At 47.9% G+C, this 14,686-nt stretch overlaps 2 protein-coding genes across 6 annotated transcripts; one reads left to right on the top strand and one right to left on the bottom strand.

The window, feature by feature from the left end:
* Positions 1-171: 171 nt before the first annotated feature.
* CDK2 (cyclin dependent kinase 2) lies at positions 172-5,696 on the bottom strand. Of its 2 annotated transcripts, XM_019961079.2 has the most exons (8): positions 5,385-5,696; positions 4,574-4,651; positions 4,336-4,456; positions 3,519-3,689; positions 2,968-3,069; positions 2,158-2,301; positions 1,651-1,854; positions 172-1,396 (listed from the first exon to the last, which is right to left on the bottom strand). In XM_019961079.2, the coding sequence occupies exons 1-8, from the start codon at positions 5,498-5,500 to the stop codon at positions 1,292-1,294; spliced, it is 1,041 nt and encodes a 346-aa protein (XP_019816638.1). In that variant the 5' UTR covers positions 5,501-5,696; the 3' UTR covers positions 172-1,291. The 2 variants fall into 2 exon arrangements, with proteins under 2 accessions (XP_019816638.1, XP_019816639.1); XM_019961080.2 differs by lacking the exon at positions 2,158-2,301 and having other exon boundaries at positions 5,385-5,688.
* A 126-nt stretch (positions 5,697-5,822) lies between these two features.
* Positions 5,823-14,631, top strand: PMEL (premelanosome protein). Of its 4 annotated transcripts, XM_019961078.2 has the most exons (12): positions 5,823-6,230; positions 6,462-6,586; positions 8,807-8,917; positions 9,063-9,209; positions 10,285-10,419; positions 10,796-10,957; positions 11,214-11,894; positions 12,802-12,918; positions 13,162-13,246; positions 13,357-13,562; positions 13,670-13,757; positions 14,382-14,631. In XM_019961078.2, exons 2-12 carry the CDS (start codon positions 6,511-6,513, stop codon positions 14,521-14,523), a joined length of 1,950 nt encoding a protein of 649 aa, XP_019816637.1. In that variant the 5' UTR covers positions 5,823-6,230; positions 6,462-6,510; the 3' UTR covers positions 14,524-14,631. The 4 variants fall into 4 exon arrangements, with proteins under 4 accessions (XP_019816637.1, XP_070645628.1, XP_070645627.1 ...); XM_070789527.1 differs by lacking the exon at positions 5,823-6,230 and having other exon boundaries at positions 6,339-6,586; positions 13,646-13,757; XM_070789526.1 differs by lacking the exon at positions 5,823-6,230 and having other exon boundaries at positions 6,340-6,586; positions 11,214-11,885.
* The last annotated feature ends 55 nt before the right edge of the window (positions 14,632-14,686 follow it).

Genomic DNA, 14,686 nt, shown 5'->3' on the forward strand with positions numbered 1-14,686 from the left:
CCGCTTCGCCCACCCGCACACTATCACATTGCTTCACAGAGGTCGAAATGGAGTGAGGTGGGTAGCCGTGCTCAGACATATTAAGAGGGGTCTGAAATCTATTATCACATACACACATCCATATTCTCTCTCACACCATTCTTTCAATAAATACACAAAAGGGGAAAGAGATGAACTGTAAAACTAGGAACTTTTTTTAATCAGTTACAAACTAAATTACAAATAATATTAACAGCAAGAACACTCAAGGACAAAAGGTGGGAGAAGAGAGACAAAATCATAAAAAGAAAAAGAGCTTTAAAAAAAAAAAAAAAAACATATTTGCATTACAGACCCCAAGGTGCACATGGCAACAAATCCCCACCCATTCCCACTTAAAAAACTACTATAAACTGAAATATAAATATAATTGTTCATCCTTCTTTTAAAGAAATATTTTTCCCCCAATGTCCCCGCTCAGTCACAGCCCTAAGTGTCAGAATTCTCAAAATGATGTCTCAACCTTAACTTTTACGGGGTGGCCTTCAGAGGAAAATGGGACCTAGCACCTTAAGAATCTTAAGAGAAAAATTCAAACATCTTTCACTTGCCTAATAAGGCCAAGGTGAAGCACAGTCCCTGTCCCAGAGCCTCCTAGACACATCTTGCCCATAGGAGGGACAGGCAAGAAGCCTAGGAGCCATCATTTCTACTGCAGCCCCACTGGGACCACAGAGGCTGGGAGTCTTGAGTCTCCCAGAGTTAGGTGAGATGAAACACTAAAACTAGGGTATAAACCGGTTGGATCTATTTTTTTAAACCTAATTCTTTGAAACAGGCCCCTCCATAATGTTTTTGTTTTGTGTGGTTTTTAAAGTTCCAACTTAGCCCCCACTGCTATAAGTTGGCCTTACACAGTGGCTCTGGAGGCTTGGGGTCTTTATCATCCCAGATACAGAAAATAATTAATAGTGGGGCTTTCAGAGACTGGGATGGCAAACTTATGTGGACGGAGGAGAAAGTCTTTTTTTTTTTTTGTCTTTTTAAAAAAATACCAGCCCTCTTAAGCAACGACTAAGAGGAGGGAGAGAGGGTAGTGGAGGCTGACTTAAGTGCATCTAATACTGAAGCGTCCTTTCAATTCCGCCTATTTCTTCCCTCCACCCCATCACTCCAGAGTGGATTGGCTAAGAGGGGCAGCTGAGTGCTAAGGCAACCAGACAAGATCAGTGAGCTAAGCGCCCGGGCTGAGCCAGATCACACTCACACTGGAGAAGAGGGTGATACTGGGGGTAGGGGCTTGAGAAGGCGATCAGAGTCGAAGGTGAGGTACTGGCTTGGTCACATCTTGGAAGAAAGGGTGAGCCAGAGCTGCCTTGGCTGAAATCCGCTTGTTAGGGTCGTAGTGCAGCATTTGCTGGAGGGAGAGATGCATGCTGACTTCAGTAATGTGGTAATGGACTAAATGGGCAGCAGGTATTGAGAAACTGGGAAACAGAATTCTTTCACCCCGAGTTCCCATTTCCTCCTCCCTATATCTAACAAGAGGGAAGCAGAGACAAGGGAAATGCTGAGACCAGGAGTCCAGGGCCTCATTCTTCCTTCATGCTAGAAAAACTCTGCCCAGGGGGAGGGAACAAGAGGAAATGGATGCCCACTCCCTAGTCTCACCGATAACAAGCTCCGTCCATCTTCATCCAGGGGAGGCACCACTTTGCTAAAATCCTGCCTGGCCCACTTGGGGAAACTTGGCTTATAATCAGGCATAGAAGTAACTCCTGGCCAAACCACCTCATCTGGGGTTCCCAGGGTCCGAAAGATCCGGAAGAGTTGGTCGATCTCAGAATCTCCGGGGAATAGGGCCCGGCGGGTCACCTGAAAATGGGGAAAGAGGAAAGGCCAAGACTGACATTGACGTCAATCAGAACTGCCCAAAGGATAATGGAGGTTCCCACAGGCAGTGGAAGGTCAGTAGGGCCCCCTGACTCCCTCCCCAGGGTCTTTCATGGGGTCAGTCACACAGAGCCTGAGACAATGAAGTCCCTTCATCTGCCTCCTCGCTCCCTCCTTCCTTCCCCCAACCATGGCTTTGCAGATCCCCAAGGCTGGGTGGGGCTGGGAGGGGGTGAATGTCTGGGGTGCCACTGACATGTAGCAAAGGGATGTCAAGCCACTCACGGGGTATGGGGTAGACACTGCGGTCATCCCCCCTCCTTGTGATGCAGCCACTTCTAGATAGGAGCACAGCGGGCAGAGACTGTGTCTTCCATTTCTTCTGTGTTCCCCACAGCACCTAGCATGGTGCTGGGTACACACTAGGTGCTTAACAAATATTTTTTGATGAATTGAGAGACGTATATGGGCAATTGTAAAGTATTGCACTGGGGGATAAATGCATGTTATATATATGGGCTAATGGTCTCCATGCCCCCGGTTACAACCCAGATAAGGGACCATAAAACATACTGCTGATTTGATTCGAAAACTCAGCTCACTCCACTGTTGTATTAAAGGGAATGAGAGCTCCCTTATAAGGCTGGGCCTCAGGGATCCTTCAATCTGAAAAGCCAGAGGTTGAGGGGGGGACATGTCTGAAGTTTAAATAAAAGGTGTGGATAAGGTGAATACAGCTGGCCTCACCACTTCCTGATGCCCTAAAATAAGGTCTATAGGCAAATGAAGGAGATGCTAAATGGAACTTATTTTCCCAAATATATGTAGGCTAAAGCTAGCGCAGTTGCAGAAATGATTTAGCTCAGTTTGAGATAAGATTTGTATACTGGATGCTAAGCTGTTTGAGGCTATCCTAACATTGTGGTTGACATCAGCGATGACAGCCCTCTCCTTTCTCCACCACCCTCTTTGTGCTACTCTAGAGGAAAAACCCTGTGATAAGAGAAGGACCATGGGTCTGGGCCAAGAAACAGTTCTGTTGTTCTTGAGTGTGGGAAGGAGTGGGCTGGGTAGACCATGGGCATGCCTCCATACCATCTCAGCAAAGATGCAACCGAGGCTCCATATGTCCACTGCTGTGGAGTAGTATTTGCAGCCCAGAAGGATTTCCGGTGCTCGGTACCACAGAGTCACCACCTAAGGACAAGAGTACAGGACATGAAGATACCCACATGTCAGTTCCTAAACACTATTCTGCTAACTCAATTCTTAACAAGCAGCTTCTATCCCTACATCCTTCCCTTCCTTCTCATTGCCCCTAAGTAAAATAACTGGGTACAACTTCTTAGCCCAGAGTTAGCCTAATCCATGGTTCTGGGGAACATATATTCTGAACCCCCAATTTGCAACCTCTTGGAAAACTTGAGGCAAATGGTCATAATTTTAAATTTCATGCCTTCCACCTGTCTCCTGGCTCGGTATCTATCAATATATGAACTCTATGCATACTCTAAGACCTCCCGGGGTGTCAGAAATACTTTCCACGTAGTGAGAAACTGCTGGCCAGATCGTTACTAAAAACTCTGTGAATGTCCTTGTTAACACCTCCCAGGAAGTTCAGAGAAGACATGCAGAGGAGGACTCACCTCGTGGGTATAAGTACGAACAGGGACCCCAAAAGCTCTGGCTAGTCCAAAGTCTGCTAGCTTGATGGACCCATCTGCGTTGATAAGCAGGTTCTGAGGTTTAAGGTCTCGGTGCAGGACTCGATGAGAGTGGCAGAAAGCTAGGCCCTGGAGCAGCTGGAACAAGTAGCTCTGACAAGGGGAGAGCAAAGACTGTGTTTTTCCACCACCATGAGCAGATTAGGGTCTCCTCTGTAACTCCAAAGTTCTACTAAAGCCTTTACTATTTAAATTGTAATTATATGTTTTCAAGCTATTTCTCCAATTGGATTGTCAATCCATTGAGGATAAAATCAGGTCTCATTCAGTTTTGCATTTATGTTCCATATCGTGAGACCAGCACATTGAAGGTGTTCAATAAATATGTGTTGGATGTTTGCTGGTTGATCGAAAGTAGCTTCTGAAGTAAGGAACCCAGAAAAACGGACAACAGAGACTCACTGGCTATTGCTCCCACCAAACAGGTGGAAGGGCTTTCTGGAGGCGTCTACCAAGTACCCCCCAGAACCATTTATCTGAGTTTCATCTCAAGAACCTTCCACCTGAGCTGCTAAGTTGACTCACTAGAGTTTCAACGTCTTTGATTCCCCTGCCCAGCCCTAGGGTTAAAGCATAATGAGCAGTGAAAGAGCCACAAGAAAAGGTGTGTATGTGTGTGTGTGTCGGGGGGTGAAGGCTGGGAAGGAAGCCAAGATCACAAATCAACACTCAGTCCAGACTGTCTGCCTTCAGTCCCCCTAAGACACGCCCATGTTGGGGAGGAGTTGAGAAGGAGTACCTTTATGAGCGGAAGAGGAATGCCAGTGAGCGCAGAGGCATCCATGAATTTCTTGAGATCCTGGTGCAGAAACTCAAAAACCAGGTAGAGTTTGTTTTCTGTGTGAATGACATCCAGCAGCCTAGGGAAGGGGGAGGTCCAGGAATACACGTGAGGGAGAGAAAGGCCCAGATAATACAAACAGAAGACATCCTCCTTTACTGTCAGAGCACCTCCCACCTCCCAGATACATACTTACTTGACAATATTAGGGTGATTAAGCTCCTTAAGCAGAGAGATCTCTCTTATGGCAGTACTGGGTACACCCTCTGTCTCACTTGGAGAAGTTGGGAAAGCAGAGATGGGAATGTGGTTACAAATATTCCTCTTCCCTCAGCAGTACAGTCATTCCCCCCACACCACCCCCAGCCCCCACCATCCCAGCATCCCCTACGAAAGTGAGAGAAAGGGTGCTTCAGGGGTTAATTCATGGATGGACAGGAGTGGCTTTTTAGACACTTTAAGATCATCATTTCTTCTTTGCCCAGGGTTAGGTTAGCAAAGCCTCTTGGTGAAGGTGAAGTTAAAAGGGGGAAAAGTGTATGTATGTCGGGGGGGAGTAACAGCACCCAGCCTCTCTAGAGGTGCCAGTGAGGTTCAACTGCCATTCTTTTGAAAGAGAGAATTCTAAGATGCGGGTGGGGTTGGAGTACTGAGGGCTCGTCTAGTCATTTATAAGGGTGCTCTTTACCGCTTATCACAAAACCCATCTCCTCGTCGGGGAGTCCTGGATCCCATCTCAAAAGGCTCCTTCCTCTTCCTGACTCTTTCTGACTGTACATTTGGGGACATTAACCGCTTTGGGGGAGGAAATTTCCCATGGATTCGACACTACCCTATAGTCTCCACCGGGAAACCTTCTACTCGTCCTTCAACCCACCTCTCCACTTCAAAAGACTTCCCTCCCTGCTACCTTCCGGTCCCTGGAAGGCTACCCGCCTGTTGCGGTGGGGGTGGGGGGCACTCAAGGAGCTCCCGAGTTAGGAGTCCCGGGTACAGAGGCCACTCACGTGTCCAGGCGGATTTTTTTAAGCGCCACCACTTCTCCCGTCAACTTGTTTTTGGCTTTGTACACAACTCCGTACGTTCCCTCTCCGATCTTTTCCACTTTTTGGAAGTTCTCCATGAAGCGCTAGCGAGTCGGGTCAGCCCGGCCCTGGAGCGGGGGCCTGGGAACCCTGCAGAAAACGGCACCCAGTTCTCGGGGGCCGAGGAGGGAAACAGGGCCCAGCACCGCGACCCGAGGTCGGGATGGAACGCAGTGTATCTCCCGCTCTTGTCAATTTGTCCAACTTGAAACAATATTGCCGCCTCCCCTCTGTAGTTCCCTACCGCCACCAGAAGCCCCGCCTCTCCTTCCCGCGTTTCCCTGGCTCCTCCCTCAGATCTTCCTATTGGTCTACGTCATGGAGGGCGGGGCCATCCTTGCGTCCCTCGCAGCAAACGACCCCACCCAGAGCAACTTTGGTTCCGAGGAGTATTAAGGATAAATTTTTATCTGGGAGGGGAGACTGAACACCTTTTTCCAAGTATCTGATTTGGGATCGAGTTGTCTCCCTGTGTCCTGAGTCTATAGGGATTTCCTGATCTCTAATTCGCCACCCCTAGGAAAATATGTATTGATCTAAGATTAAATTCCACCTCGCCCTGGAGCCTCCTCTGAAAGCAGGAAACTGGAAATCTCATTGTAAGGGTTTCCTGGGGCTCCGAAGAGTCGTTGTCCCGCTTCTCTCAGCCTACCCCAATACTGTCTGTTTTTGGATCCAGGGTCACTGCTTCTACAGTTATTTTGAGAGGTTCCTGGTTTGACTCAAAATAGATTGATCCTCTCCCCAATGATGAACTGTGTGTGTCTGGTACGTGTTATGTTTTGTAGCTGCCCTTCAGTCATTTTTTCCCCCCGAGGGGAGATGGAGTGCTTTAAGATGAGACTGACCTTGTGAAGTCAGAAACTGTCAATGAGTAGCAGGATGTCCAGGGACCAGGATCCCTACTCAGTTCTTTCTCAGGTCCTTCTGCTCCTCCCAGGATTTGCCTGGAGGGAGGGGAGGAAGGGCTATGCAAATAAGCACCCCCTTCTTATACAGGGGTTTGTCCAATGCCCCAGAGTCTTTGGTTGCTGGAAGGAAGAACAGGATGGATCTGGTGCTGAGAAAATACCTTCTCCATGTGGCTCTGATGGGTGTTCTTCTGGCTGTAGGGACCACAGAAGGTGAGTGTGGGATGTTGGACATGAACAAGTGTGAATTTGGGGTTGCACACCTGCTCTGGTTTTTCTCTCCCTAAAATGGAAGATATCAGTAGTGCTTCAGGTGTCTCCCACCCATTTGATTTAGTGAGGACATGGGCAACTGAGCTCCCTCCCCACATGAAGATTTGGGTGCATGTGTGTTCAGGCACTTGGGACTGAACCTGAAAACAACCCCATCTACCTGGATGGGTGAGAGAACAGTATGTCTCCGTGGCCCTAATTTTGAGATGCTCTGAATAGTGAGCTGGAACATGGGTGCCAAGGTAGTAAAATGAGTGGAAACTCATTTAGGCTTTGTCTCAGGCACTTGGGATAGGGTATTTAGGAGATAGAGAAAGATAGGAGATAGGAGAAAGGAGAAAGAGGATGTGGTATTGGATAGAAGGGTAATGAGGCACCTCATCCCCTCTTTGGGATGGGCATGGGTGAACACAGCCCAGGCTTTTGTTCTGGGGCTGGAAGAGACAGGCAGAAGGGTCTCAGCTGAGCATCACATGAAAGGGCTCTGGGGGATTGGGGCCTCGTGACAGGAGCAAGGCGGGTGGGGTGGGGATGGTGAGAGGGTCTGGAATGTCCCGTGCTGCTCTGAGGAGGGAGGATTGGGAGTGGAGAAAGAATGGGGCATCTTATGATTCTCTTGTTCTTGTGGTGAGGTATTCAGTGGGATAATTCTAGATCCTCCCCCAAGAGAATCAACCAGGTTTCTGGTACATGTTAGAGATGGAGTGAGGATAGTCTGTGATGTGCAGAAATATCTACATTGTACCCCAGTGCCCCCTTTCTCTAGATCCCTGGTCTCACAGACTTCTTGGAACTTCTCCTTGATCTGACTTCCCTCATTCATGGTGTCATTTCAAGTCTTATTCTTTTACTATGTTTGTTATTGTATTCTGGAAATATCCTGTTCATATGTGTCCACCCAAGGCTCTTAATATGTTGTGCTTACTTTTTGGATCCAGATTTTTAAAATCATAAGAAGACATTTTTATATAGTTCATGAAATTTTGCATGGACTGAGTTTGATAATTTTGTTTAGTGTGAATTAACATTGTGTTTATTTAAGGAAAAAAAATATTTTTTTACAGAAACCTACTGAATTTGTAGGGTTTTAAAATAACATGATGTCTGGGATTTGCTTTTGAATGCTTCAGCCAAAAAACAAACGAACAACAAAAATAAAGGATAGATAAAGCAAATGTGACAAAATGCTGATAGTTGTTGGACCTTGGGGAGACACATGCAGAGCCATCACATCACTTTTTTTCAGACATCTTTCTTGGTCAGTTATAATCATTTTGTTTGTCCCCACTCCCAATTTCTACTTGCCTCTAGTCCATCCTCCTCACTGCTTGCCAAAGTGATCCTTCTAAAACACAAATCTGATCATATTCAAAAAGCTTTTGAAGGGTAAGTTTTATGGTATATGCCATATATCAGTACAACAAACAAAATCGTCTGAGGTGCCGTTGCCTACAGGATAAAGTCCAAACTCCTTTGCCTGGCACTCAAAGCCCCCACTCTATCTTCTTGGCCTCATCTCTCATGATGTACATCAGCCACATTGCTAGTGTCTGCTCATGGCCTTCTGCCTAGAATGCTTTATGCCCCAGCCAACTATTTACTGTCTTCTTCAGTCGACCAGAGTGCAATTTACCTGTTTAAAATCTATCATTTTGTTATACATTGTGCATGTCTATTATGGCTCATATTAAGCAATGCCTTGGATTATAGTAATTTATGTATATGTCTATTTCATATACTTTAACCTGAACCCCTTCAGAACCATTTCTTTTTCATTTCTTAAGTTCTTTGCACCTAGCCCAGTGCCTGGTACGTCGTGGGTATTCAGTAGATTAAAATGCACTTTAAGGAACTTCCCTTGTTGTCCATCAAGTGGCTAAGGCTCTGTGCTCCCAATGCAGGGGACCAGGATTCAATCTCAGGTCAGGGAACTAGATCCCACAGGTCACAACTAAGAGTTTGCAAGCCACAACTACCTGACCTCACATGCCACAACTAATCGAAGATCCCTCGTGCTGCAACTAAGTCCTAGTGCAGTTAAATATATTTTTTTAATGCACTTTGAATGTGAGAATGAATGATGTGTCACAGACACTGTTGTCCCCTGAGAAGGGAGTGAGTAATGATTTGAGGGCCCTCATAGTATATCTTCCTTTTTAGGACCCAGAGACAGGGACTGGCTTGGTGTCTCAAGGCAGCTCAGAATTAAAGCATGGAACAGACAGCTGTATCCAGAGTGGACAGAAAGCCAGGGGCCTGACTGCTGGAGAGGTAGGAACTTGGCAATTTCCAGGGAGGATATGGTGGAAATGGGTGGGGAGGGGAACGGGGTTGAATGTACTTAGGAAGATAGGGAAGGAAAAGGCATACAGGGAGGAGAAGCCAAGGAGCTAATTAATGCAGCTGCCCTTTTCAGGTGGCCACATATCCCTGAAGGTCAGCAATGATGGGCCTACACTGATTGGGGCAAATGCTTCCTTCTCTATTGCCTTGCACTTTCCTAAAAGCCAAAAGGTGCTGCCAGATGGGCAGGTCATCTGGGCCAACAACACCATCATCAATGGTGAGTACCTCTCCGCCTCCTTCCCAAGGTCCAGAATCCCTGGTATCCCCAATGAGCTCAAGGAATCCTCCTCCTCTTTTTTTTTTTTTTTTTTTACAAATTATATATGTAACACATATTCACTGCAGAAAAATTAGAAAACACAGATAAACCAAAAAGAAAAAAAATTATAGTTCCCCAAATGGGGCACAGAAGACCCAGTGGACATAGAAGTTGGATAGACTTGGATTTAAACTGGTTACCAGTATGTGACCCTGGACAAGTCACTGAATTGTTTTGTTCTTCCATTCCCTTATCTATAGAATGGGGATGATAACACTTTAAAAGGTTCTTGTAAGGATTAAAATGTGATAATATATAAAGATTTTAGCATAATGCCTGCCCTGTGCTGTGCTTAGTACCTTAGTTTAGACGCTTTGCAACCCCATGGACTGTAGCCCACCAGGCTCCTCTGTCCATGTGGATTCTGCAGGCAAGAATACTGGAGTGGGTCACCATGCACTCCTCCAGGGGATCTTCCCAACTCAGGGATCGAACCCAGGTCCTAGCCTACAGTATTAATTGATGCTGTTATTTTTACTTTTATCCCACTAGCTAGAGCACATCATCCTAGACATTTTGATACATGGCCTACCAATTTGTTTCCAGTGTAAGAATATACATGTGTGTGCTCAGTGGCTCAGTCGTGTCTGACTCTTTGCAACCCCATGGACTGTAGCCCGCGAAAGCTCCTCTGCCCATGGGATTGCCCAGCCAAGAATACTGGAGCAGGTTGCCATTTCTTCCTCCAGGGGATCTTTCAACACAGGGATTGAATCCTTGTCTCCTGTGTTTCCTGCATTGGCAGGTGTATTCTTTACCACTGAGCCACCTGGGAAACCCCTTAAGTATATACACATGAATCTTTTATAGTTTCCATTCTCCCTTCTACCACTCCAAATAGGTTATACCAAGGAGAATGTATTTTGGTAGCTAGGCAGTATTCCTGGAGCCCCTCTCTGGGAGTCATGTTAAAGGTTTTGGTGTACAGTGAGGAATGCCAGGGATTGAGGGAGACTTGCTGTCTTCTTTTCAGGGAGCCAGGTGTGGGGAGGACAGCTGGTATATCCCCAAGAACCTGATGATACCTGCATCTTCCCCGATGGGGAGCCCTGCCCTTCTGGCCCTCTATCTCAGAAAAGATGCTTTGTTTATGTCTGGAAGACCTGGGGTAAGAGTTTCCCTTCTCTGGCCTGTCATTCACACTTAAATTCACTTCTTCCTACCTGATCCCCTTTCTTTTGGTCTCATCCTTAAATTCTGTGAGTTTCCCTAATCTTCACTTCCCCCATGACTCCTTCCTCTTCCACAGCACCTAGTCAACTCTATTATACTTCTTTCTGGGAGCCCTGCTCCAATTATAGTCCCATCCCATGGACCCTCTCATAAGGACTTTTTTCCTGCCCAACATATGCAAGCTTAAACTCTCTGAAATAACCATCCTTGATACATCTCCTGACCTTCCTTCTCTGGTTCCATCTCTAACCCTGCCCCAGTCTCCTTTGACCAGTAACCCCCTTCCCTACTCTTCTTTCCAAAAACCTCAGACCAATACTGGCAAGTTCTGGGGGGCCCAGTGTCTGGACTGAGCATCGGGACAGACAAGGCAATGCTGGGCACATATAACATGGAAGTGACTGTCTACCACCGCCGGGGGTCCCAGAGCTATGTGCCCCTCGCTCACTCCAGTTCAGCCTTCACCATTACTGGTAAGGACTGAGGAGGGGACAAGGCCAGTTGCAGGGCAGGAGAAGGTGGGGAGGCTGGGCTGGACAGGAAAGGGGAAAGAGGAAATGGTGTGTAACCTTACAGGGGCAGAACCAGGAAGATGTGGGCAGAGGGATGTGGGGCTTGGAGCCCGTGAAGGGCCAGGCAGCTTGGGTTGGTTGAAAAATATGGCTGTGAAAGAAGAAGCTGACAGAAAGAAGAACTTATGGTTCTCACTTTCTCTGACTCCAATCCCAGACCAGGTGCCCTTCTCTGTGAGTGTGTCTCAGCTGCAGGCCTTGGATGGAAGGAACAAGCGCTTCCTGAGAAAGCAGCCTCTGACCTTTGCCCTCCAGCTCCATGATCCCAGTGGCTATTTGGCTGGGGCTGACCTTTCCTACACCTGGGACTTTGGTGACAGTACAGGGACCCTGATCTCTCGGGCACTCACGGTCACTCACACTTACCTAGAGTCTGGCCCAGTCACTGCACAGGTGGTGCTGCAGGCTGCCATTCCTCTCACCTCCTGTGGCTCCTCTCCAGTTCCAGGCACTACAGATAGGCATGTGACAACTGCAGAGGCTCCTGGAACCACAGCTGGCCAAGTGCCTACTACAGAAGTCATGGGCACCACACCTGGCCAGGTGCCAACTGCAGAGGCCCCTGGCACCACAGTTGGGTGGGTGCCAACCACAGAGGATGTAGGTACCACACCTGAGCAGGTGGCAACCTCCAAAGTCTTAAGTACCACACCAGTGGAGATGCCAACTGCAAAAGCTACAGGTAGGACACCTGAAGTGTCAACTACAGAGCCCTCTGGAACCACAGTTACACAGGGAACAACTCCAGAGCTGGTGGAGACCACAGCTGGAGAGGTGTCCACTCCTGAGCCTGCGGGTTCAAATACCAGCTCATTCATGCCTACAGAAGGTACTGCAGGTAAGGGGGCCACCATGAATGAGTTCATAGAGGTGGGGCATTTGTCACAGCTCTGAAGACCTGAAAGAATTGCTCAGGACCCAGATGTTACTCAATCCTTAGCTTAGCAGTGGAGTCCCCTCAGAATCTTCACTGGTTTTAAAACCCCCTAAGTCCCTCTTAATGGCACAGAATAGATCCAGAGTTCAGGAAACCAGGGTCTTCTCCTAGGCCAGGGGTAGAGAGCTTATTCTCTCTTCCTGAAGAGAAGTTCAGGAAGCAGTGTGTGATCATTTGGTGGTGGTGCTCAGTCATGTCTGACTCTTTGTGACCTCATGGACTATGGCCCACCAGGCTCCTCTGTCCATAGAATTCTCCAGGCAAGAATACTGGAGTGGGTGGCCATTTCCTTCTCCAGGGGATTTTCCCTGCCCAGGGATTAAACCCGAATTGGCAGGTGGATTCTTTACCCGAGCCACCTAGAAAGTCCCATGTGATCATTAGATAATACTTATACCTCATTTTCTGATTAAGTGTAAACACAGAAATCTTTCTGACACCACTTCTCACCCCTGGATTCCCATCCCAAAGTAGGTTTACCTGGAATTGTGGTAGGAATACTAAAAAGGGAGAAGTGAGATAGTGACACTATGACTTAACACATGTCAAATGTCTGACCCAGGACCTGGCACAGTGTAGGGTGTGATAAACATTTGGGATGTCTAAAATTCCGACTCTAACCCTGTGACTCTGGGGCAGTCATTTCTCTTGGGCCTTTCTTTATCTTAAAAAATGAGAGTTTCCAGCTCTTGTCTGATTCTAAGCCTGGATCCAGTAGCTCTGACTCTACCTGGAAAAATGCCTGTTGGGCCTGTTTTCAGGTTAGTCATTTGCTTTTTGACTTTGCCTCTTTAATCCTCTCCTCCAGGCTCCCTGAGTCCCCTGCCGGATGACACTGCCACCTTAGTCCTGGAGAAGCGCCAAGCCCCCCTGGATTGTGTTCTGTATCGCTATGGCTCCTTTTCCCTCACCCTGGACATTGTCCGTGAGTCTTGCCTACATTGTCCGTAAGCTGGTGGAGGGAGGCGTGTGCTGCTTAGGGTTGCCCAGTGGAAGCACACCTTGGAAGGAATTACTCACCTGGACAAGGAGAATACCCAGATCCCAGGGGTTTCATATGAAGGCAGAATGGGATTAGGGAGGCAGCCCGAGGACCTTCCTGGCCATGGGCCTTGGGGGAGGATAAGTAGAGGAGTCTCAGACTTAAAAAAATCTTGCAACTTTGCAGAGGGTATTGAGAGTGCTGAGATCCTACAGGCTGTGTCATCCAGTGAAGGAGATGCATTTGAGCTGACTGTGTCTTGCCAAGGCGGGTGAGTGTCCCAACGGTTGCCCTGAGAACTCCTGGGGTGACTGCTGTCGTGTTCTCTGGTGTCTAGTGTCCCTTCCCAGATTCCCTGACGTAAGCTGACATCTCTCCCAGGCTACCCAAGGAAGCCTGCATGGACATCTCATCGCCAGGGTGTCAGCTGCCTGCCCAGCGGCTGTGTCAGCCTGTGCCCCCCAGCCCAGCCTGCCAGCTGGTTTTGCACCAGGTACTGAAGGGTGGCTCAGGGACCTACTGCCTCAATGTGTCTTTGGCTGATGCCAATAGCCTGGCGATGGTCAGCACCCAGCTTGTCATGCCTGGTAGGTAGTTGGACAAGAGGTAGGATGAAGACACGGGGAGATGGTAGAGGTTACCTACTAGAGGAAGCAGACACTGAATGCAGCCATATCTGGGATTCCACCCATAGGGCAAGAAGCAGGCCTCAGGCAGGCTCCTCTGTTCGTGGGCATCTTGCTGGTGCTAACAGCTTTGTTGCTTGCATCTCTGATATACAGGTGAGATCCCCGCCATCCTGCTCCCACTCCTTTACCCCTTATTACCACCACCACTCTTCCTCATGGGAAGAAGAAACCACCAACCCCTTTGGGAAAGTGTAGAGTCCAAGAAAGAGCCCAGACTTGGAAGTTCAACAGGTCTAGGCTGCAGTCTTGCTGGTGGGACCCTGGGGAAGTCAATTAACCCTTCTGAGCCACTGAAAAGTAGGAAACATAATACCTGTCCTGTGGGGCTGTTTTCAGGGCTCTAGACAATGTGAGTAAAACACCTGGTTCTGAAACAAAAGTGGAATAAATGATGATCTCAATGACTGTTGTTATGAATAATATCAACAGTGGAGAAGAACTCAGTGAACTGAGTTCTCCACCTGCCAGAAAGGCAAATCCCTAGGCCTGGAGGGCTGAGGTCCTCAAAGCAGGGAAGCCTGTAGGGTGAGAGGGAAATGGTCAGAGCTTACCATAAACATAAGAGAGGATAAACCCTGTTGGTGAGAAGAGGAGGGAGCCAGGATCAAGACCAAGTCAACCTGGGTTATGGTTTAGTCTTTTTTTTTTTTAGAGAAGCACAAAGAGGTTGCCATTGACCACCACTAACCAGTATCCCTGCTTTTCTCCCAATATCAGGCGAAGACTTATGAAGCAAGGCTCAGCAGTCCCCCTTCCCCAGCTGCCACACGGTAGAACCCAGTGGCTACGTCTGCCCTGGGTCTTCCGCTCTTGCCCCATTGGTGAGAGCAAACCCCTCCTCAGTGGACAGCAGGTCTGAGTGCTCTTATGTGAAGTCATGATTTACCCAGGTGGAGAGCAAGGCCTGTCTTTTCTCTGGTCTTCCCTCAGAGACTACCATTGCATGAAATAAAGACTCAGAACTTGATGCTGTTATTTCCTTGTTTCTGGAAGAATCTATGTCACTTAAGGGGTGGAGGGAT

The sequence above is a fragment of the Bos indicus genome, chromosome 5, assembly GCF_029378745.1.
Source record: "Bos indicus isolate NIAB-ARS_2022 breed Sahiwal x Tharparkar chromosome 5, NIAB-ARS_B.indTharparkar_mat_pri_1.0, whole genome shotgun sequence".
NCBI classification, from domain to species: Eukaryota; Metazoa; Chordata; class Mammalia; order Artiodactyla; family Bovidae; genus Bos; species Bos indicus.

Excerpts from the sequence above, each read along its gene's own strand:
- CDK2 (XM_019961079.2), bottom strand. The coding sequence starts at position 5,500 with ATGGAGAACTTCCAAAAAGTGGAAAAGATCGGAGAGGGAACGTACGGA. Across the intron at positions 2,302-2,967 it reads GTTGCATCTTTGCTGAGATG|CACCTAGTGTGTACCCAGCA; the intron begins GTATGGAGGCAT and ends ATATTTGTTAAG. Across the intron at positions 1,397-1,650 it reads ATGGACGGAGCTTGTTATCG|CAAATGCTGCACTACGACCC; the intron begins GTGAGACTAGGG and ends CTCTCCCTCCAG.
- PMEL (XM_070789527.1), top strand. The coding sequence starts at position 6,433 with ATGCAAATAAGCACCCCCTTCTTATACAGGGGTTTGTCCAATGCCCCA. Across the intron at positions 13,247-13,356 it reads ACTGTGTCTTGCCAAGGCGG|GCTACCCAAGGAAGCCTGCA; the intron begins GTGAGTGTCCCA and ends CATCTCTCCCAG. Across the intron at positions 13,563-13,645 it reads CACCCAGCTTGTCATGCCTG|CCATATCTGGGATTCCACCC; the intron begins GTAGGTAGTTGG and ends CACTGAATGCAG.